Source organism: Gymnoscopelus braueri (assembly GCF_963280865.1).
Source record: "Gymnoscopelus braueri genome assembly, chromosome: 21".
NCBI classification, from domain to species: domain Eukaryota; kingdom Metazoa; phylum Chordata; class Actinopteri; order Myctophiformes; family Myctophidae; genus Gymnoscopelus; species Gymnoscopelus braueri.
Window position 1 is genome coordinate 33,182,476 of NC_137623.1, and position 24,926 is coordinate 33,207,401.

Consider the following 24,926-nt stretch of genomic DNA (forward strand, 5'->3'; position numbering starts at 1 on the left):
GTAAATGTACCTCAAAATTGTACAGTACTTGAGTACATGTACTTTACACGACTGCAGCCTGACCCTAACCCATTCTTTATCTCGTCGTCATAATCATCATCATCATCATCATCATTTCACCTTGAGAAAACATCTACGTATAGCGATACGCACATCGCTGTAGCGATATGCGTATCTTGAACAATGCCTACACATCATCATTGATCAGCTAAGATGCTAACGCAAGCTTAGCTTTGTCCGAAAATGAAGGAATAATTCATTTTGAAATAATCTAGCGAGTTCCTGTTGTTTCTACTCAATACTACTGCACATGCTGCTCTGAGTAAAGCCTAATTTATGGTCCGACGGTGTCGCACGCCGAAAACAGCACACCCACACGTGTCGCATCCGCGTGGCGTATATGAGCTTGGAGGTTGGCTATTTCCGATGCACGACACAGTATGAATTGGGCTTTCCCCTGCTTAAGCTGCCTGCTATGATATGTGCACGCACTCGAAGTATATGACTGACAAGTGGTACAATCAGTGAATGAGCGTGGACCGATTGAATCAGACTTTGATAGGCAGGCTACACTGGAGGACTGATTCATTGAATCGGACTTTGAACAACAGACAAGCTCACTGAACAAGATCGAACGAACTGTTCACTCGAACGCCCTTGTTAGAATGAACTTCAACATTTACTGGTAGACTGCTGGCCACTTTCAATGTGAATTTATTGTATTCCATTTTTTTCCCTGCTGGAAGTTATTCTAGGTCAGGAAACTGACTTATATTGGAGGAAATAAAGTTTCTACTTTTGCAAAAGTCTTCTTGATGTATTGATGTAAATAGCGATATTCATTTGAAAAACTATAGGAACGCAAAACAATGTGCATTCATTTATGTTGATTTACAGTAGTTAAGATTAGATCTATGCACCTGCTCTCTGCAACACCTTATTATACATAAATCGGCAGATAAAAAAAAACAATGCACATTGCAAATGTACAAATTAGTTCTCACCACACAGGAATAAGATCCAAACTAGAGAAGATAAAACAACCTGTCAAGACAGAGGCTTCCTCTGAGTGTGGGTGGGGATGGCAGATATATCCTGTGTGCATCGAAGCACAAGTGGATTGTCACACTCAGACAGCTGGCCGTTCAATGCCACGCCATACAAGATAACAAAGAAGAAGATTGAAAATGAACAAAGACAAGAAAAAAAAAAGATCTATATATCAAAAGTTACAAAAACTACAGTCAGGTTAAAAAAACAAGCTCTGGAATCAGGCTTTTTAACTGCTGTAGCGGAAAAATAGTTTAAAGGGATACTTCACTTTAGGGCCGGGGACACATTTAAAAAAGATATTAAAAATAAATGAAAAAAGTTATGGAAAATTCATGGCCCCCTCACGCATTAGAGTGTCCTACTAATGCGTGAGGGGGCCATGAATTTTCCATAACTTTTTTCATTTATTTTTAATATATTTTTTAAATGTGTCCCCGGCCCGAGAGTGAAGTATCCCTTTAAGTTCAAGGTCCTCTGTAGTAGTACAGAGGACACTTACACTAAACCAAAAAAAAATGCAATCTCAGTTCTAACAAGTGGAACATAAGCCGATTGCGGAAAGGCAATGTCCTAGAGCAACACAATGAACCCCTATAGAAACCACTTCTGGGCTGCCAAAGGTACTCTGAAGTCTGAACCCTCTGGTAAAATGTCTGTTTTTCTCAGACGTGTATGTCAAGAAACACTTTCATAATTACACTACATAACAAAGTCAAATCTCAAATATTGATATATATTGATTGGCCGGGGTTTTTTCTTTACTCAACTCCGGGGCGGACGAGGCCTCGAGCTACCGGACCCTCGAGCTACCGGACCCTAGCTCACGTTTCGACCCGATTATTTTGCTGCCACTTCTGTGTTTAGCCATTGGCCGCAGGCAGAGCGCTCATTTGTTACCGCTCGTTCCGTCCGCCCGTGCCGAAAAAAACAAGCTTATTTTCTATATTCTACTCATTGTCTCCGCCAGGCCGAAAGGCATGGCGAGAGAGTATGTTTTACCCCCTGTCCGTCCGTCCGTCCGTGTGTCCGTCCGTCCGTCCGTCCGTCCGTCCGTCCGTCCGTCCGTCCGTCTGCGAGCGACTAATCTCCGGCACCGTTGGCCCGGCCGCTGCGAAACTGTGCACACATACTCCCTGGATGCCAATTCAGAACCTCTGGCCCAAATTTTTCAGATTGGCCTGTTATAGCGCCACCAGGAGGCCTATTTGTGCAAAATCCATTTTTTGATATTACTCCTACAGATTTTATCCAAACATCACGCAAATCAGTACACAGTATCTCTGTAGTCATGTGATCAACACGGATCTGTCTGATTTTCCATATTCCATCCTGATTGGCTAAGGTTGGCTTCCAAAGTTTGCAGGATTGGTCCATTTTGAACTAAATGCCTCAAATCATGAACGCAGCATGCGATTTCTGTGAAATTTCACACGCACATTCCCACTAGGCCGAGGAATAAATGCCACTTGAAAATTTTCAAATCAGCCTCATGGTGGCGCTATAAAAGGCCAAATTGCGTTTTTAACTGTAACTGCACCAATCTGCGTGAAACTTTGCACGCATACTCCCTAGAGGCCAAGGAAAAACATCTGCCCTGCATTTTTCACATTAGCCTTTTATAGCGCCACCAGGAGGCCGACTTATGTAAAATACATATTTTGAGATTAAGCCTTCAGATTTTATCCAAATGTCACGCAAATCGGTACACATGATCTCTATAGTCATGTGATCAAGATGGATCTGTTTGATTTTTCATATTCCATCCTGATTGGCTAACATTCACATCTAAAGTTTGCAGGAGTGGGCCGTTTTGAACAAAATGCCGCAAATCATGAACGCAGCGTCCGATTGCGGTGGAACTTTGCACGTACATTCGCACTACGTTGAAGAACGAACGCCACCCTTTTAACATTGCCCTATTATAGCGCCACCAGGAGTCCGATTTTTCTTTTTTATGTTACTCCTACAACTTTTGTCCAAACATCATGCAAATCAGTACACATTATCTCTTTAGGCAAGTGATCAAGATGGTTCCGTACGATTGTTTATATTCCATCCTGACTGGCAAATTCGGAACATTGCTGGCCCACAATAACCTACCTGACCTGGCGGAGACCTGTGCTCCGAGGAGCACTTTTTCTAGTTTACATTGAAATCGCTTTCAGTTCCAAATATAATGCTTTAACTGTTGTTATTGGCCACGTTTATGCACCTACTTGTCATACATTCATTACAAATTATTGCACACACGCACACGTACACACACATATGCCTACTGCTGTTGACTATATAAGTCAGTCAACAGCAGTAGCGCTGTCCAGTTTGAGGACCTCTGAATTACATGGTGATACAGCTACTGTGTGAACATATTTACAGGACATTATGTTTGACAGTCCCACATTGATTGACAGTAGCAACAGCCTGCCGTTTGTTCAACACAGCTGCTACCGTTTACCAGAAGTACCCTGGAGAGACACCTGCAAATCTATTAAAAATAACACAATTAAAGATGAAATAGAAGCATAAATGCAATAAAAGGGAGGGCGAAAAATAATACTGTAGGCACACAGACTCATTAATTAGAAGCAAAGGTTGGCTGGTACTAATTATAAATTCCATTACTGCAACAATGGTAATCAATTATATAAAGAGATTCATTAATGAGAGAAGGCAGACGTTTTGTCTCTTTTTAAACTGTGCCACGCACCCCATTGGGCCCAACAGAACACAGGCAGAACTGGTTTTATTCTTTATAGGAGAGAAAAAGCATCTCTGATTAAACAAATGCCTTGCGGCACTTGTTTCCAAGTTATAACATGAATCAACAGACATATTGTATGCCTATGTGTGTGCTGAATTCAGATGGTGGTATTACTGATAACATTATGTAAATCCAAGAAAAGCGAGAGAAAGTGACTCAAGAGAGAAAGCCAGATAAGAGTGTGATATGAGTGTATGTACTTTAGTTAAACAGAGAAAAAGCTGATTTGCAAACTCTGCTTGGCAGAGGCAGACTCTTGCTTTACATAGTGTTTTTCTCCTCTGTATCATCCTCTATTTTTCAATAATCAATCAACTTAACGCGTGGATTATTCGGTTTGGCCAAGAGTACAAGACTAATGACGCCATGACTTCCATGTGGATCTGGGACATTATGGCCAGCCTGTGACGTCAGTTATCTATGATGTATGAACCCATATTTGGGCCCATATCCAGCCTGATCAGATTACCAGTGATGTCCATAAGGAAATTAAAGTTAAATACAAATAAAACAAAATGTGTGAAAACAAATGTGTGGAGTCACTTCCTTGACCAACTGGCAACGTGCACAAGCAATGTTGCGCTGATTAGTCCAGCGGTTTGCGAGATTAGCCCAAACAGAAAGACCCGGCCATTTCTAGACGCTTGGCTCCAGTATAGCCATGCCATGAAAATACAAAACATATTCTGGAGCATTTTCTATTGAAAATGTTAACTTTTTGCTAGTAGGCTATTATCTACGACAAATATACATTGTTATTCCCACATCTTATTTTGCCAGCCTTAGAAAGCTTTGTCAGATTGCCCCAAAATACATAAATGTGCCGCATATCAACAGTAAACAGTTTTGCTACAGTAGCCCTGTCTTATTATTCACACACACACACACACACACACACACACACACACACACACACACACACACACACACACACACACACACACACACACACACACACACACACACACACACACACACACACACACACACACACACACCCACCCACCCACCCCGATGGATATATTTTGCAGCTGCGTACACATATTATACTTTTTTGTTTGTTTCGTTTCTAAGCTGATGATGATCTGATGTCAGTTTTGTTTTGCTAGTAGAATGTACAAATGCTACAACACACATGCACCCCCTTTAGCACTGACACTATGCAAAACTCTTGCACAGGTACAGCCAATACTAGGTAAGCCTCGCCTTGTTTTGACAATACAGGAGAGTAGCAATTAGAATGTTCCTCCGTTCAAGGCACAAAAATACAGCAGCTATAAAAAGACAGACTGGCAGAGTGCAGCAATACCGTCATAATTCACACCTACAGTACTATAAATGTTACTTTGCTCAACAATGCTCAACGACAAGCAAAAGCTTTTTAACATTTTTGGTATTTACTGTAGCTGATACTCAGTACAGATTATCTTAGAGCGGAGCAGATAGCATATCAGCTCATTGCCTGGCTAAATTCTGTGATCAATAAAATGTGTGGTTGTGGGGATCAGACCGGTGACCTTTTAGTTACAGTACAGCAGCAAGTGGGCCGCCAAATAATTGGCAAAACACTAAGATTTGACTGATAATACGTTAATAAAATAAGGGGAAAAAATAAGATAAAAGGCATGGTATTTTTTCTTTAAAACCTTGAAAAAATTGTTTTCAGTGTGATATCGATAACAGGAACATAAAGTATAATATCTTAGTTCCATTGATCCAAGCCTGAACACATGCAGTCGATTGATTGATCATTAAAATAAGCATGCTCTGGAAACACGACCCACCCATCTGACCACTTAACACAGCAGCTGAATGGCTGCTGTGTTAAGTGTAACTTCTAGAGTCTAGAATTTGCACATACTTATTATCCCATTCAAACAGGGGAACGCATCTGTGTAACCACTCAAAACATTATTTTATACTTTAAATCATGAACATTATTGCAAATCTTTGAATATACATATTTTTTAAAGCAAACGTTTTTGACTCAAATCTTTGCTTCTGGGGGTCCATGGAACAAAACATTTTCAGATGGGGGGGGGGGGGGGGTCGGTTGCCAAATACATATCATTTTGGAGGTCCTTGACATGAAAAGGTTTGAAAACCACTGATATAGAATCATTAGAAGGTATCTGTAGAATACAAATGTTCGCTTGACATTTTTTTCGCAGTAAGAAACAAGAAAAACTGTTTTGTTAATGTGTTTGTCGTACAGAGACGCACGCCCAGTGAAAATACCACCTCTCTGTTTCATCTTAGCATTAATATGTATCTATGTGGGGTTTGCATATTAAAGGCAAACCTTGTTGTGAACCAATGTTCACCTCAAAGGGATCTTGAGATTGAGGATAAGTGGAGTAAAGTGAACGAACAGAATTCAATTGACAGAGGTTGTGAAGTACCTTGGCTTAGAACACTGTTTATCAACGCTTGGTCCGAGGCCCAACAGGGGTCCAAATGGACCCTTACGGGTCTGTAACTCAGAGAACAAATGGAACCTTTTTTTGGTAAGTCCTTTGAACCCGTATCTACACTGTAAAAGTCTCAGTGTCATTTTAACTCTAACTCTGTAATCGGGGTGCACAGTGGTGTAAAGTAAGTACATTTACTCAAGCACTGTACTTAAGTACAATGTAGAGGTATTTTTACTTTCTTCCGTATTTCCAATTTTCAATACTTTTACTTCTACTCAACTACATCTCATAGGCAAATATTGTACTTTTTACTCCACTACAATGATTTGACAGCTTTAGTATAGTTATTTTGCAGATTTAAATTATTATCACAAATCATACATACCACTTCAGCCCTATGTATATTTCTGCCTTTTGAAAATAGCCGATCTACAGCTCACAATGCATCGTCATGCGACACATTGTGAGCTTGTAGAGCTGCACTGTTCAAAAGATTGTATACATTTTTAACTTAGGACATTCTGCACAATGAGTACTTTTACTTTTGGTACTTTGAGTACATGTTGATGCCAATATTTTGTACTTTTACTCTTACATTTGAAACACTGGAATTTTACTTAACAGAGTATTTCCACAATGCAGTATTGATACTTTTACTTAAGTAAAACATGCGAGTACTTCTTCCATCACTGGTGGTGCAGACCGGTTCTGGATTAGCGCTTATCCGACTGACTTCACTCTCGACACTGCACTGCTCACTTGTGACGTTAGCAATACACTTGGCAAATTTGAAGGCGATTCGTTGGGCTGTTCATGAGATATGTGGAGGACAGACACGCACACGCACACACACACACACACACACACACAAAATGAGTGACTAACACACTTTCATGCAGCCCTGTGCCTCCCTGTTCACGTGGTAATCATGGCTCTCATGCCTGACCAGCGAGTCAACAGCTCCAAGCCGAGTTGTATGACATCTCACGAGGCCCCCCTCTGAAGGCTTTCAAATAAGTGGGCATCCCCGGGGTCGTCGACTGTCAATTGCCACTTGACAGTCGCCCCATGACAAGCCGTTCCTCAAACTCTTGGGTTGTTACATGAATCGGGTCAGACATTATGCACCTTAATGTGATAGGCTACCACCACACCCAATTTTGGCCAGTCAGCATGAATAGTTGATCAGTTCTTCCTTGGCCCATGCCCAACCTTTCTACAACCTTTCTACAAAGTCGTGTTCAAATCCATTCAGGACCCACACACACACACACACACACACACACACACACACACACACACACACACACACACACACACACACACACACACACACACACACACACACACACACACACACACACACACACACACACACACACACACACACACACACACACACACACACAGGGATGAAAATATTTACCTTCTTGGCGGAGGAAATATATCCTTTTGTACCTCTGTGCGGTAGGCTAGTTCAAAAGATTTAGCCCCTTTCTGTAGGAATTGCGGCTCTCTGCCCCTCGTTGGCTATGCAGTCGACCTTGTATATTGATTAATTTGAGTGATTAAAGTGGCGAATGTAGCCAATCTCTGTAGAAAACGCAATAATTGGATCCTTGAAACCAGGATTATCTTGGTTTCATGTTGGGAATGCATATTGTTGCTGTTGGGCATAAACCTTGTATATCAATATTTTTTTTCTCCATAAATTAATGCCCTACTGCATCGTACAAGAGTGTTGTGCAGAAGTAGCAAAAGTAGCCAATCTACAAGCACGTGATGCATCACAAAGCGTTGTGAGCTTGTAGATCGGCTATTTTTGCAATTGCAAAATATTGAAAGTGAAAGTGGTTAAGTCTGTGTGTTTTATATTGAACCAATGAAAAGTATTAGCAAGAGCTTGAGACTAAATAATAACTACAATGGATCCATTGAAACACACTATCGTACATAGTAATTGCCTAGAGAGTGGGTCGACTGTGGACGTCCCAAACTTGACATCCGGTCTTGCGTGGCGCACAGTTGCTCCAATCCGCACCAAACATGGCACAAACATTGTTCAGGTGACTACCATCAGAATAACCACACCAGGGACCACAGGTGCACCATGTCTCCATTTCACATTAAACTTGGCAAACACACTGTTCAGGAGTCTATCATGGGAATAGTCACACCAGGGGCCACAGCTGCAGACAGATACTTCAGAACCATGGACGGCAGCTGCAGTTACTTCAGAACCATGGACATCAGCTACAGTTACTTCAGAACCATGGACAGCAGCTGCAGTTACTTCAGAACCATGGACAGCAGCTACAGTTACTTCAGAACCATGGACAGCAGCTGCAGTTACTTCAGAACCATGGACAGCAGCTACAGTTACTTCAGAACCATGGACAGCAGCTACAGTTACTTCAGAACCATGGACAGCAGCTGCAGTTACTTCAGGGCCATGGACAGCAGATATCTCTGCTATGTTCAGGGTCTGTCTCTCTCTCAGAGAGAGAGGGTGGGTCAACAAACGTACCATCCAGACTTGCAAGGTGCACTGTTGCTCCGATCTGCACCAAACTTGGCCCAAACATTGTTCAGGGGACTGCCATCAGAGTAGCCACACCAAGGACCACGTGTGGCCCCCAGGGGCCACAGGCGCACTGTTGTTTCAATATGCATCAAACTTGGCACAAACACTGCTCAGGGGTCTGCCGTAACAATGGTCACATCAGGGGCCATGAGTGTCCCCCAGGGGCTACATCAGGGGCCTCCGGGGGCTACGTCATGGGCCGAATGCCACCATTGCTCCAATCTGCACCAAACGTGCCACAAACACTGTTCAGGGGTTGGCCATGAGAATAGTCACACCAGGGGCCACGTCAGGGGCTAAAGGCACACTGGTGCTCCAATCCGCACCAAGCTTGAAACTAACACTGTTCAGGATCTGCCATGAAAATAGTTAGATGAAAAATGTAATTTGAACATATATGGGGCGCTACGCTCCTGCAAGAGAACGTCCAACCATGTTATCCATATATGGTCATGCGCATATATGGGGCCGACTGACTTCAAACTCAGGCCGTACTGTAGTTTCACAGACAAACTTATTATGTTTCTGTGCAGCAGACCACATATTTAATTAATCACTCATCATGCCTTTATTCAAAACTGGGAAAAACGTTTAAAAAGGTTGAAACTTGCATAACGTTTTGAATCTCTTTAATGTATAGGAGGGGGGGGGGGGGGTCTCCTTAAGGCGGGGTATTTGAAGTCCAGTCCAATCGCATGTTGTAGTTCCGACAAGTGACTGGACATTTCAGAGATTCTGTTTCGCACTTGCTAAACTATCTATCTAAGCTGCTGAAACACTGCCAATAATCATGTGACACACAAGCTTGTACCGTGTGAGCAAATCTCTGAAAAGTTGATGAACTCAGCTCTGAAATATTCTGCGATAATTCATGTACACTCTACAAAGTTTCAAAATAAGTATTCACACTTTCAAACAAAACTTTCAACATTTCAAAACGTTTTTCTCTACAACAAAACTATAGTTTCAACTTTTGAAACTTGTCAGTGCCTTGATGATATGTATTTTTGGTGGTCTGTGCCAATGCGTCAACGACACTCAAAAATAGAAACATGATCTCAAAAAAGAGGCGTTGGCAGGTTTTGACACGCCAACTTGACGCCTCCAGTTGGGCTACAGATGTTGAAAACAACAGGTGCGTTTGACACTTTCAGTGTGTCAAGGTCTTCACAGAGCGGTGCTTAAAAAAGACAAACGTGCTCAGTCACCCATCACCTGACACACACACAAACACACCAACATCACGTGGATTTGCAATGCATCAAATAAACAACATAAATAAAATGCATTACCAGGGATATAGTAGTCGTCCCTGTTGGCTAGCTCTGAATTAAATTTTGTACTATCCACTGTTTATGTAAGACTATCTGAGATCAGATCAATGGACAAACATATAATCTGACCTGGGTAAATACAGGAGTGGCAGCATTCTAACGGTGAGGTTCACCCACCTCATTCACCACCTCTCCCTCCCCTACCCCTACCATGCTTATGCATGTTAAAGGTGCTTTATGTCAGTAGAGTTCTCAAACTTTTGTTGCCAAGGACCCCAAAATTGATATACTGTATATTTGGCCGCGGACCCTCATCTGAAAATATTGTGTGCCCGGGACACCCAGAAGAGAAGATTTGAGTAAACAATTAATCAAAATTATTCAAAATCTTCCAAACATTTACGAAACGTTGGCTATTAAAAAATTGGCACAAAGCTTAGCTCTATATTCTAATAGTAAGCATTGCTATAGAGTGTTTGTTCAGTAACAGGGTTCTCCCCGCCTCTCCAGTTCTTTATTAAACAGTAAATACATTTTCAAGTCGGTATACCAATTTCATCCAGTCAAGAGAGAGAGCTCATACAGGATATAGGATAAACAATTGAAATTGGAAGCAATGGAAAAAAAGGGAGGGAAAAAGGACAATATTGGAACTGATCCACAAATGAAATTGAAACTGATACGCGTGTTCTCTCTCTTGATTGGATGAAATTGGTGTCACCTGGAAACGTATTTTCTGTTTACAAAAGAGCTGGAGAGACGGGGAGACCACTGTTACTGGAAAAACACTCTATAGCAATAACTAAATATAGAGCTTTTCTCTGTGTGTGTGTGTGTGTGTGTGTGTGTGTGTGTGTGTGTGTGTGTGTGTGTGTGTGTGTGTGTGTGTGTGTGTGTGTGTGTGTGGGTGTGTGTGTGTGTTAGCTGATGGACAGTGCCGACCAAATAGGAACCACTTGAACCCCAGCATGCCTATTCTGGGTCCGTTTCCCAAAAATAGCCAATCTACAAGCTGTCTCTGGTTTGGTCTGAACACCATTTTGTGTGTCTCCTTCCCTACTCTGCCCCCAGTCACCTGGCAGGCACTCTTCACTTCCCTGTCTTAAGAAAGCAAAAACCATTGTAACTTTAATCCTTAAAAAGACACAGTTTGCACAGTACTTTAGTGAGAATTACACTAAAGACTGAATTAAAAGTAATGATATTTACTTCTTCCTGTTGTCCTTCTATGGTTTGGGTTTGTCCTGGGTGACAATGTAACTTGTCAAGTCTCTGTACTGTTACTTTAGCATAGCATCCAATCATTCTGAGGAGTTAAAGTAATACAATGCAGGTCCACAAATAAAGATTTTTAGCAGCCTCTGCTGGTCATTACCGTCACTGCAGGCCGTTCGTTTATTCCTGCATTACCCAGAATTCCATTTGTTTTCACCGGAAGACGGAAGCGTTTCAAAAAGCGTTCTTTTAATTGTTTTATACTATCTGTGGATCGTTTTTCTTAGCCAGTGGAGCTTTAGTTACCGTGAGCTGTGTTTTCTTTTGCTGTTGTTTTTCGATCTTCAAATCCTACAATCTCTTAACACATACAGTGCCAAGATCGCATCGATGCGTTCTTTCAAATCCATCGCTTGAGTGCCAGGATCGCATTGATGCGTTCTTTTGAATTTTCATTGTTTAATCTGTGATCGCACGGCTGTGTTTATTTCTCATCAACACTTTCGTTTTCGACTTACGTCACACTCACCCGGAGCCGGATGTAAAAAAAAAAATAATAATCCGGGTCACGTTGTTTTTCTCCGGTGATTTTCGGCCAGAATAAGGAAAAACACGTTTTTTCACACGGTATAAAAGACAATCGGACAGCTCAACTTCTATTTTCTTTGGTCCGGGTGACTAACAGTCATCGTCGTAGTGTATCACATCGTTTTCAGGCCGATCAGCGGGGCAGGGATTATCGAAAACGTCACATCCTTTGAATGACCGGATATGACGTGGGCCTGTTTGGGAGGGGGTGAGCGAGGTGATCAATGTTTGGATGTGCTGCTCTCTACTGGTGGAACAATCGTAGGTGCTTGACAACACAATCAGAGAATGTATTTGAATGAAAAATTACAAAACAAAAAAATTAAAAAACACGCAAATTGCTGGCACAGGGGAGAGTACATTATGAATAAACTCTGGCAGTCAATGTGTTAAAAACAGGGTGATATTCCTTTTTGTTATTAGCGCGGTAGTTCCTGGCGAAACAGGAAACCGGTGCGGTAGTTCCTGGCCAAACAGGAAACCGGTGCATTTTCGCTCATGCTTTCAATTTGGTTTATTGAAAGCATGACTGTTAAGATACTTTTATTGTGTTCTGGCTTTTAACATTTGTTTTAGATTATCCCTGACACACACACACACACACACAAACGGATAGTGATCCATGAAAAGATCTATTTTGTCCCTATCGGTTTACAACTCGGACGGCGCTGATTTGACTAGCAGAGCATCGGCCGGTCGGCGCGGGCGCGCCTCCTAGGCCTCAAGCTCTGCTGAGTCGGCGCGCCTCCGTCATGGACAATAACTATTATCACGTGTGCGTGTGAACGCGTGTTCAGCGTTCCCCTAGCGTAGCTTCCTGGTTGCTATGTGGGGGGAACAACAAAAGCCAGGTCCGCGTCCCATCAAAGCCCCGCCTCACGGCGCCGTCTCCTCCTCCTCCTCCTCCTCCTCCTCGCCTGCCTCGCGGAGCCGCGTCCTCCTTCTCCTCCTCCTCCTCCTCCTCCTCCTCCTCGCGAGCCTCGTGTAATAAACCCTGTCCCGCCTCGCCCCGCGCCTAAAAACGAGCGCTCCGTTTTCAATTTCCCTGGTTCTCCAATTTCCCTGTGACATATATACTCTCCACTTCCTTGTGAGTTTAGCTCCCCACAAATAATGCTGCAGTCTCTAAACTGGTAATGGAACGTTCCACTCATATGTCCTTCTACTGTCTATAATCCCAATCTATTTATATTTCAGCCATGTTTACATTATGTGAAAACATTGTCAAATTTGGAAAGTAAAGTCTACCATCTAGATTATTATATCTATTTATCTGCAATGAAAACTCTTCATTTCACTGGCCGTTTATGCAACTCCCCCTCCTCATAACTGTACTTCTCCATTTGTAATTTGCTCTATGGCTATAAGGGAAATCTGAAGCAGAGGTCTGTCTGTATGTACTGTATGGCTGTCTTTTGCATATCTCAAGAATTGTTCATCCGATCGACTTCACACTGAAGTGGGTGGTTTTTCTGAGAACCCATGGGAGTGCAGTGTCAAGTGTTAAGTCGATCGGATGAGCAGTTCTCCTGAAGAGACCCACTCCAGACGGCCACGCATGTCTCAAACCGTTCATCCGATCAACTTCACACTATGCAGGTGTATTGCAGAGGACCAAAGGGAGTGCATGTTGAGTGTAAAGTCGATCGGACATCTTATTTAACCCCTTACACCCTACACTTAGTTGACCAGAGTCTCCCAGGGCTCTATACTAGGCCCCATCCTGTTTTCGCATTACACTGAATATCTTTGCAGAAAATGGCCAATCAGATCTGCCATTTTCGCCGAATGTTCGCCCCATAAAATTTAGAATTAAATGCAATATGCTGTAATGTTGATGCTGTAATCTGAACATAAATGATTATCTCAACTCAAAATATCTATTTTACTGATTGACTTCATCATAAAGTATGAACCAAAATAACTACTTTCTAGGACGACATATTTTACCAGATAGTGACACGGGCATGAAGAGCAAAGTAACTAACAGAAATAGGCTGTTTAGGAGACATGCAGAGGTGGCTTATGACATGATGGTTGATGCAGATTAGATCAGAGCCATGTCACACCGCAGCTTAGCTTCAGGCAGATGTCAGGTGCTTCCAGTGAGTCAGGACTTTGGTTGGTTGTCCATCGAGGAAAAACAAGGAGGAAAAAGAAGAAGAAAAAAAGTAACACCGTGGCAGATTTGGGTTGCTCGCTGCAGAGGATCAATACTGGCAGGCAAATCACCCTTTTACAGCTGACAGCCTCACTAGGTGCTTGCTGTTTGGTTTGTGGCATGCCTCAGTCAGTTAACAGGGATGGAAGCCAAACATACTGTACATACAAATCAGGGGACTACTCTTGTAGATATGCGACTGCTCTGCCTGTGATAACCATGAATGTGCAAGACTTGGAAATGTGCGTGCGTGCATCTGCTGGAAGTTGATGTTTGTGTGTGTGGATATCTGGTGTGTATGTGCATGTGCGTGCCTCTGCCTTGTGTGCTTGAGAGAGAGGAGTGAAATGGAATAGACTGATAGATGCATCGTTGCCTCACAGCAGATAGCGGTTGGGCTACATTCTGCTCTGAAAACCTATTACATCTTTGCACAGCTCTTGCCACATCTCACCTGCGGTCGTAAACACATTCATCAAAACTCTGACAACTCGCACTCTGATATTTAGAACAAATAACCGACTTAATCTTGCCCATATAGGTTAATTGAATAATCTCTCTCTCTCTCTCTCTCTCTCCCCCTCCCCCTCTCCCTCTCTCTTTCTATATGTCACAGTATGATTGGAAAACCAGTCAGATTGAAAAAGGTGCACTCGTTTTCACCGACGGTCTGAAGGTGACTTGACTTGACTTGCCACGAGACACCGGCAAGCAAGCTTAGGCGAGCGAGTCGCCGCGCCGGGCGTTGCGAAGTCACCTTCAGCCGACTCAGCGCCATCCGAGTTATGTCCCGATAGGGACAGAATTGTAAATCATCCCGCCCGCCGCAGGGGAGTGTGGGAGGTGAACTCGAAGAAAACAAGCACTCCTTTTTCAATCCGACTGGTTTTCCAATCATAATGTAACATATATATTATTCATATATATATATATCGCCCAGCCCAATCTCACACACTCACTGGTTGTGGAGAGGGGTGAGGGATGAGGGATTAGGAAGTTGTACCCACACTTGTGGACAGCGTTATTAACCAACACTACCATCTAAACATGGCAAAGAAATGCAATAAGCAGCAATATCTGTTCATAACGAGGTGCAGCGAGTTCCTAGAATTGATCCAAAATGATAATCTTACTCGGGTGAAATTACCGATACGTTTGACTCAGAAAATGGCATGGCACTCGAGCGATGTCAGACACATCACATTAACGTATGTGATAGTTATTGATCTTGGATCTACGATCCCCCATTTCTCATATCACACTTGATTAAACAATATAGAATTTATTGACTCAACATACAGGCATGTCACTTTCTGCCCAGAATCACTGACACATTGCACATCACAGCCGAGACACGAACAGGGGCCAAATAAGTGATACTGATTGCAAACATTAGCTGAACCATTTGGAAATATCTTTCAGGCAATTCATGGCGAGGCATATGGGGATGGGGTGGAGGTCCATTATCAAAGAGAAAGAAAATTTATGGAAAGGTATTCCAGTGGCAGGACAGATGGACGACATCATTAGATTTCATTTCGGGCTGTAGTACTTTTCAGGGCTTCTCGAGGCATTCATCATCAACATGCATTACCACTGTAAATGGTCCTCAAACTTCTTAACATGTTCTAACGAGTGCCTGGCAAGGCTCATGCATAATTCTCGCTACAGCGATCCGTTCAAATTAACTTTGCGTCTGCAAACCATGAATTATTTTTCCACAGGCTTTGGAGCTTGGGCGCCGCAATGAGATGGACGTTATTTTGCAAGACTGTTTATATGTGAGCACGTTATTATACACTTTGAACTTAATCCACGTTCACTACCGCATTTTATCCTGTACGCAAACATATTTGCATAATTCAAAATGTAACGGCTGTCGTGAGATAATGTCATTGATATTGATTCGACTAATTGCTGAACATGCACGTAAAAACACACAGTATTACTTATACACATCCTGCATGTGCATATTAGCAGAGAGGCAGGCACACACTCACGCATGCACACATACTGTATGCACGCAAGCGCACACACGCTCTCGCACAGACACACACACACACAAACGTTTTCTGTATCAGTGAAGGTGCACTTATGCAGTGTGAGACACCCAGCTCCTGCATTAGCCATGCTTCATGGCTAGATCAACAGGATAATTATCTGCCACTTCGCTTGGTCTCTGCTCGCAATAACCTTGATTGGCTCACGGGTCACTGAGTTTGCCCCCTCCACGGTACTGACACGGTGGGTTACAGATATGAAGCCTGCGAGTCCCGGAGTAAAAGTTAATTAACTGCCCTGCCTCCATGCAACCACACTGGGGTACAGCAGTGGGCATCATCATCAAAGCACTTGCTGGGTTAAAGAGGCTTTTTTCATTTTATTTTTAATGGCCCCTTGCATGTTTGGAAGCGGTTTACAGCTAAATGCCACAATATTTAAAACCCGGTTGTCTTTAATGATGCGGAACACAGGGTAGTTATCCGGCTCGGGCTGAATGAGATGAAAGCTTTCTTTGTTGGTGGGCGTGGCAATCAATCAGGGCATAAGTCTTGTTGAAAAGGTTTTATGACCTACTGATAGGTTCCCGTTGAAAGATTAAATTACGTGGCCCCTCGTGCCGGTGATAAATCTATGCCAAGATGTTGGACGAGGCCATGAGGCAGGGCCATCAATAAAAAAAGGAAGGGATGGCCGCTGCTTGTCAAAGGCAGGAAGCGAGCCGGATAAACAAAGTTGTTGGAGTTGACCTCATCCGCAAAAGCTGGTTTATTGACTTTTATTCAAATGAGCAACCTTTTCCATTAGAGGTCAGGGGCGGTTTATTGGGCTGTACAACCTCACACCGGTCACATGTCTTTAAGTGTCACATCCACTCGAGTAGCTCAGCGCTGCCTCAGACTTTTCTCCTCTCCGTTTCTGGGCCTCAGCATCACACTTTGCATTTACAACCTCCACTAAAATTTATCGGTTTCTCAGTTATCTACACAATGCATAATTGGTATGGCTATGGGAAGACGGTTCAGAACACAGTGGCCCCAACCTTGGTGACTTGAATTGATTCTCCCTGACTGTGTTTGCCCACTGACTGAATAATTTGTTTAGTCCTTGTGAGTTTACAAGGCTGCCATTCCCATGTCTAAAGAACATGCTTGCAACAACCCTGTAGTGTTGTTACTTTTGAGAGTGGATACAACACGGTGGAGCCCTGCTGGGCGCTGCCTTTTCAAAACAGCCCAAAACAGCCACAGCCTAGAGATGGACAGAGTGTAGACTAGAGACCAAAAGATTCAGCTTTATGTGAACAAGGCTTTATCGGACGGGGAGCGGAGTGGATTCCATATAAAGGCTGTGTGATCGCTCTTGTCTTTCTCTAACCCTCTATTCCTCTGTGTATCACACACACACACACACACACACACACACACACACACACACACACACACACACACACACACACACACACACACACACACACACACACACACACACACACACACACACACACACACACACACACACACACACGGTTTGAGCCCCTTCCCCCTCTCCAGACCACAAATGCAACTTTTACTATGGTAAACCAATTGCAAATGTTGAAGTTCAGGAGAGTTTGGTAAACACAATTCTCTTAAATGCTGCCTTAATTATACAGCATGGAGAGGGGGCTCCATGCTATATACCGAAGGCAGCATTTAAGATAATTGTGTTTTCCAAACTCTCCTAAACTTGAATGCAGCATTTTATGTTGGAAGAATTGGCCTCTGTGCAGAAATCCATGCCGTACACCGCATCTCAAGTAAAGGCTTGATTGCATTTAGTTGAGCGTGGCGTCGCGCCCGAAAATAGCCAATCTACATGCTCACAACGTGTCGCAGCGAGACGTGTTGTGAGCTTGTAGATATTTTCAGGCTAGAAATGTCAAAAACAATTCTAGGCAAAAATGCCCTTTTAGAAATATTAGCCCCTGCCCCTCTAACATTATCTGCACGTCCCTGCGCAAGCACGTACACAGCTACTCCCAACATCTACTCGCTCTCACTTTCTTCATTCTTTCTTCACTCTATGCCCCCTAATACTATTCATTACTTCTCCTTATGTTCTGCCTGTCGCATGCTATTTCTTCCTCCTCCACTAATATTACTCACATTCCGAACGCAACATGTGGTTGGCATCTTCATAAGCCTTCAATCACAATAAAAGAGCCATTGAATAGACAAGCGTAGTGTGGAATTGTTTCTTTTCTTTTCTGCGAGCAGTGCAAGCAGCTGTGTCCGGGAAGCATCCTCCCGCAACTACAGGAATTATGACATTGACACTGTATTGCAACATTGTCAGGGACTGCGACATGAGCCTGGCTGGAAGTGCTGCTTATGATTAAAGGTCTTTACACACCAGGGGCATGACAAATAACTTATAGTTGATGCCTCATACAGGTTTATTCACGGTGCGGAAGCTCAGAAAAAAATCGACCTTGTTCCGAATAAGAATTACGCTTTACCCACCTGCATTTCTTTAGGTTCTGTGTGAAGGTACTCATGACATAAACAGCTGGAAAAATATGTTCAGATTAATTAATCACACACAGCAAAACGACCATGGTGTGTACGCCCTGAGTTGTACTTAGTTGCACACTAGTAGATCTACTATGTTCGGTGTGCGGCACCATCACACAACAAGTGTAAAACAGCGCCTTAGTCTCCAGTGAATTCTAAGTGGTGATTATGTTTATCATGCATCAAACTGTCACAAACTTCCTAAGTAAAAAAAATATTCCTTTTTTGTATCAAACATCCATTCATATCTATTACGTGCATGGGATAGAGGCTTATACGTCAGTAGGGAGAAATGCTGAGGAAAAGGGATGCTGACCTCAGCAAAGAGTAGCTATAACAGTGATTGAGAGCAAGGAGGCTCGGCTTGATGTATGGGCAAACCAGCAATGGCAGTTTTTCGTTGTCGATTACCAGTGCTGGGAAAGGCTAAAACATTATCTAATTGTTGAGTGCATAGCCTTGTTACATTATTCCCCAAGGCAGTCTGGGATTTAATTGCTGATCTGCTGTGAAATCCTTGCTTCATCTGAATAATGGCAAAAACAGAGAGAGGAAAACTAAAACAAGGTCTCTGCACAGAGACACGTTTTTATAACGTGGTGCAGCAATTGATTTCTAACAATTTATTTATTTGTATGAAATGATGGAGTTACATAACAGGTTACACACCTTTACAAGTGCGGATATGGGAATACATAACCGTGAGTGTGTAAAATGCCTTTGAAAAGGTTGTGTAGTGCTTTGTGCAGTTAATAGCAGCATGGCCAACTTTTACCCATTAATTTCATTTAACCTCAAAGACTCCCACTTACAGTGTTTTTATGTTCAGTTAGTGGAGCTATTTTTTGCTTCTATTGTATTGCATTCCATAGTTTAACATGTATGAAACATTGAACAAAACGTTTTGAAATTTGTGTTTGGCTTAAATAAATTGTAAAATGCCAGTATGTCTTGTTTCTTCCTTGTAACTGATGTGACAATCCATCAAACAACACCAAACAAGAGTCAATAGCAACAGCAGAATAAGCTGTTTGACATCGGCAGAGAAGAGTTGGCAACATTTCCATGGGCACAGCCCACATACTCAGCTGTGCTACTCATTCCACAAATGGTGCATGTTCCTTACAAATTGGTCACCCATTTACAAGGACAATAAAAAGGTTTATTTTTCTTTTTGTCATTCACTATAACTTACTATCAATATACAGTAACGCAAATTATAACTTCCACATCTCTGATTTCAAACACAATAATTGCCTTGGTGAATATAAAGGTAATGGTTGTTGTCAATAAGTTGTATGTTCAAATCCCTGACCTGGCTAGAAACTGCATCAGAGGGAATAAAAGCCACATCCTTCCCTCCCTTAAGAGCCACTAAACTGGCCTGCAGTAAGGCAATAAAAACCAAATCACTACAGTACAAGAGTGTGATTGTACTAGGCAGGTCCCAGGTGTGAGTATGAGTTTGTGTGCAAACCGCCATGACTTTGCAAGTTCTATCACCATAGCCCCAGTCTATTGCTGCACAAAGGGTTTACTGTAAGCCCTCTGTCAACTTGTCGTTAAGAAACGTAAGAAAAAAACACCATACTATGCCTTTTGACGAGAACATGAAACCCCAGTAAATAAAATAACAATAACACTGATATGAATAGAACATTCTGCATGTCATTACACTGTTCTATTAAAAAAGCTGTCATCCTTTGAACGACATCAAAACTCAAGTATTCATTCTTTCAGTACCTTGTCCCCCCCCCAACAACACAATGGCGAGTAAAACTGTCGAGGCTGCACATTTTCCCCCTGGTGCCGCAGAAGAAAAGGAAAGTCTGCCTTGTTTGCATTCATTAACCAAAAATAGACAAGACGAGAGAACTCGTAACAGCACAGCAGATTCATCACAGTTGTCCCCCTTCAGCCCATTCCCTGTTCTTTGGTGACACACAGCTCGTATGTACAGATGTGACCTCTGTGTTCTTGACATCGCCGCAGTGTGAGAAGACAAGGTGTGTACTTGGAACGTGATATTAATTTTGGAGGGTTAGAAAAAAAGATATCTCGTGCGCCGCATGACAAATAGGCAAATCCTGTTCCGAGGCTTCATGTGAAGTCTTCTGGATGATGCTCATTCGGGCAGGAGGTGGATAGCTATATGTATTTTTTTAGTTAATGTGGCAGTGTGTGAAAGTATTATGCCTCATTAAAAGGTTTTATTTAAACGCCGTGGATGAGGCTCTTAGGGACGTTGTCTCTGTTGTGTTCAATGGTCACAGGTTCTAGGTTTTCACTGTTTTTGTTTGGCACAGAAAGGATTCTCAACGTTCTCCCGCTTTTGCGTTATTAGCGTTGTAAAGCAGTCAGAGAACAAAGCCCAATGTGTGCATTTCTGTGCATGTTTCACTCTGTTTGTTGTATTTTTGGATCCATTAACACATTTTTTACCATCAGAAGATGCTACAGAGGAGAGTAATGAAATAAGAGTATTGTTGGTGGTGCCATGGGAAGAAGAGCTGAAAGTGTTTGATGGAATTACTGTACTGATCCAGAAGGCCCGACAGAACAAAGTCTCCAATGAGCACATACTGTAGCAGGCAGATCTGAGATGTGCCGTAGGGGTTAGATAAGACAGATTTATGCATATATCTCCTCTCCTCCCTTTCTATCCTGAAATGGATAGAAGTTATGTCAGTGTGTGTGTGTGTGTGTGTGTGTGTGTGTGTGTGTGTGTGTGTGTGTGTGTGTGTGTGTGTGTGTGTGTGTGTGTGTGTGTGCGTGCGTGTGTGTCCATCTTGAAGGACAACATTCAACCCCATTCAACATACTGTATACAGCACTTAATAACAACATTAAAGAAGTTGCTTGATTTGGCATTCCGATTCCGACCATTCCCACATGGTCAGAGCCACCGTCATCAATTCCAATGAGGAACTGAGTCAAAAGTCAGCATGTCCGGGTTTTGCCAGATAAGAAGTCAAAGTATCTCAAAGAGTGTAAGTTTCACAAGACACACAGACATTGTTTTTTAGGGACACATATAGTTGTGCTGGGATCCTGTCCGGGGACAGTCAAGTCAGTGATTCTCAAACGAGTGTACAGTGCTTGAACCCTAGTGTTCGCTATTCTGGTCATGCCATCAGAGAGAACATTCTGCAAAAAATATCCAATCTGCAAGCTCACAGCGCGTCACAATATGACGCGCTGTGAGCTTGCAGATTGGATATTTTTTTGGCAAAGAGATTTGTTGTAGAGGGAAATAAGGTAGTATAAATGGTTTAAAGGAGGAGTTCACCCAAAAAATGACTTATTTTCTATCAATTACACACCCCATGAAGCCTTGATTTCATGGATTTATTTTTGTTTTTGTGGCATTCCTAAGACAATAATTTGATGACTGTGTGTATTTCCGGTAGGAGACACAAATAATCTACTTTGTGTCTCCTACCGGATACATTAGCCGGTAGGAGACGGGAATCAAATTATTAGCTTAGGAATGTGACAAAAACTAAAAATATTCCATGGATTCAAGGCTTCATAGGGTGTGCAATTGATAGAAAATAAGTCATTTTTTGGGTGAAGTTCTCCTTTTACGTTTTTTTTTTTTTTTTTTTTGAGTCGCCAATTATTGTTTACCCCCTAGTCGTTATGCCAATTAATTCCTCACCACACACATTTCTGTGTTGTCACTGCTGTATCCTACTCACCTGCCAGTGAGAAGCCCCCACCAGGAGGACGTAGAGCCTTCGTTCTACTCCTCCCGCTGACAGGTGCCGCCCCAGCCTGTAGGATTACATGCAGTGACACATATCTCCCTCCCCCGCCGGCTTCCCTCCCCCGAACACCAATTGTGTTCGTGTACACGCCAGGCAAAAGCCGGACGCACCGCTGTGGATTTGAACCCACAACCTCTGTGGAGGTGCGCAGGGATTTAACCACTGCGCCACCCGAGCGCAGCCTATGGTTTAAGTTGTTAAGTGAGCCCTGTGTATCCATGCCTCTCTGCAGAGACCATACCTGGAAGCAAAATGTATGCAGTATGTAGCCTAGGCTTTATATCCGTAGCAGCCAAAGAAAAAAAAAAGAGCCATTTCATCACACGGCAAGCTGTTGAAGTCTTTTCTGGAACTAATGAATGGTAATCATGTTTATGCTCTGGAGTGAATGCATTGCCACAATTAGGCATTGATGTATTATAGGGATGGGCATTCATTCCACAAAGGCGCACAGCCCATTAGAGATCATTTATGTGCGCCGAAAACAAAACTGTCACCATTACGGCGCCCTCCGTGGCTGCTGCTTGATACGTTCCCCGGAGAAAATGTCACCGACACCCTGCAAACCGCCCAGCATGCAGGTATTACCTGCTCACGTCTCATCCGGTTAGCTCTGTTATTTATTCACCTTATTCTATTTAAGATTGTATTAAGAAAGGGTCATGTCCAAATGCCTTTCGCATGGGCGGGGGAATCAGTCAATTATTTTGAAGCGGTGCAGCAGTCCGGGATTAAGTGACTTAAGAATGCCACAGACAGCGGGCCTCTCTCCCTCATTTCGCCTTCAGCCTTCAGAGATTTCCACAAACAGCGAAGCTCATCAGGGCCGATTGCGGAGGCGCTGGGCCTGATAAGTCACTCTTACTGTTATCCCGCGAAAGCGAGAAGTGCCAAATTACAACTGCAGCCTTAAACCCCTGCAGAGGTTAGCTGCACATGTCTTAACCCTTTAAGACCGGGGACGCATCTGTGTCATTTTAAGATTTATTTGGCTATTCAAAAAAAGCAGATATACAAGCTCATAGCGTGGCACTATGAGCTTGTAGATCTGCTATTTTTTAGAAATTGTGAAAAAAATAAAATTTAGATTTTTTCCCAAAAACTGTTAGGATTTAGATTTTTTTTAAAGAATCTCCTCAGGTCTTAATGGGTTAAGCCACCTGCTGAGAAAGAAGAATATAAATAAATAATGTGCTGGAGGGAAAAAAAAGGAAAAGAAAAAGGAAAAGAAAAGAAAATTATGGCATAAGAAGACATGTCTTCCCTAGAACAAAGGGAAAAGGTGGCTTTCAGTTTGAAATTCACTTCTGGCTACAGGGGTCTGGCGTTTTATCTTTCTACTGCTGTCAGCATCTTCCCCTGGCTCATAACTGTGATGTTCTGACAGCTTTACAAGAGCCATAACTTAAATTTATTCCTGCCACTGCATCGATCCTCTCTGCACCGCAATGTGTGTCTGTGTGCCATGGAGATGCAAGTGAAATGCACAGAAATGTTGGCAAGGAACCAAATGCATGTATAGATTTTTTTTTCCTTCTTACCCCTCCGCACCCCAGTCCATTAATAACGTTGAAACACTCACAAAATATATATGTCTTAAAAAACAGACTATCATGAGATTAAAACGGCAACGAAGCGAAAGTAGTGACGGTGCTGGAGTAGACCCGACCATATTCTACTTTACGCCGCAGTCCATCCCTACCTCCATTGACTATTTTATCTCCCTCATGTTCTATCGCTCCCTCCATTTACCACCAATTCAATTTCTCCCCGGGCACTTTACTTATGTGATTTATGTCATCTCTTTCCTGTGCTTGTAAATAACTGTAGAAATAAGGCGTCTCTTTACCTTCCCCACGTACTGTGGGTCCGACCCCATGTACTCCTCCAGCACAAAGAACTGGTTCCACACCCAGCCTCGCTTGACGCGCTGAAACGCGGCCAACGCCCCATTGCTGCGCAGCGGGCCCACCAGGCTCCTGGGACGTTGCTCCCTCCCCGCCCGGCTCCTGCTCAGCGTCGCCGCCGCCGCCAAGGCTGGGCGCGTGCAAGAGACCGAGCCTTCATCAAAGACAAACCAAAGGAACGGCAGCAGCAGCAAACAGTTCCTTGTAAGCATTGGCGGGCTTTGAGGTTCGGAGTCCCCGAGTTCAAAGTCCAACGACGGGAGCCGAGCCACTCTGACGGACCTTGGGTTCTTCAGATGGAATGCGTACGAGAGGAGCGGTCGTTGGGGGGGGAGGGATGGGGGGGGGTGGGGGGGATGGGGTCTGGGGGAGGTTGGTGTAGGGGAGTGGGCCCGGGCCGCGCGAGCAGGCAGGCGTGGCGTGGCGGAAAGACGAGCACCTGCGTCCGTCAGTCGGTCCCACTCACCGAGGAATGAGGTTCATTACCTGTAATGATAAGAAAAGACATTTAGCCATCTGCTCATCTTTACATTTCAGGCTACTGCTGCTCCAAGTCTTAAATCGCCTGTTTGTGGAAGATTGTGTTTGTTATTTATTTCGTTTAAAAAGGACAGAAGCCACTTTAATGACAAAACATAGATGT

At 43.1% G+C, this 24,926-nt stretch overlaps 1 protein-coding gene across 1 annotated transcript in view; it reads right to left on the bottom strand.

Moving 5' to 3' along the window:
- LOC308076967 (cadherin-12-like) overlaps nt 1-24,495 on the bottom strand; it is a gene marked incomplete at both ends in the record, with an annotated part of 109,328 nt that extends 84,833 nt beyond the window's left edge. The window contains one exon of the mRNA XM_080417492.1: nt 24,226-24,495. Coding sequence (XP_080273618.1) covers nt 24,226-24,495 — 270 coding nt within the window. The remainder of the gene's footprint in view (nt 1-24,225) is intronic.
- Nucleotides 24,496-24,926: the final 431 nt, after the last annotated feature.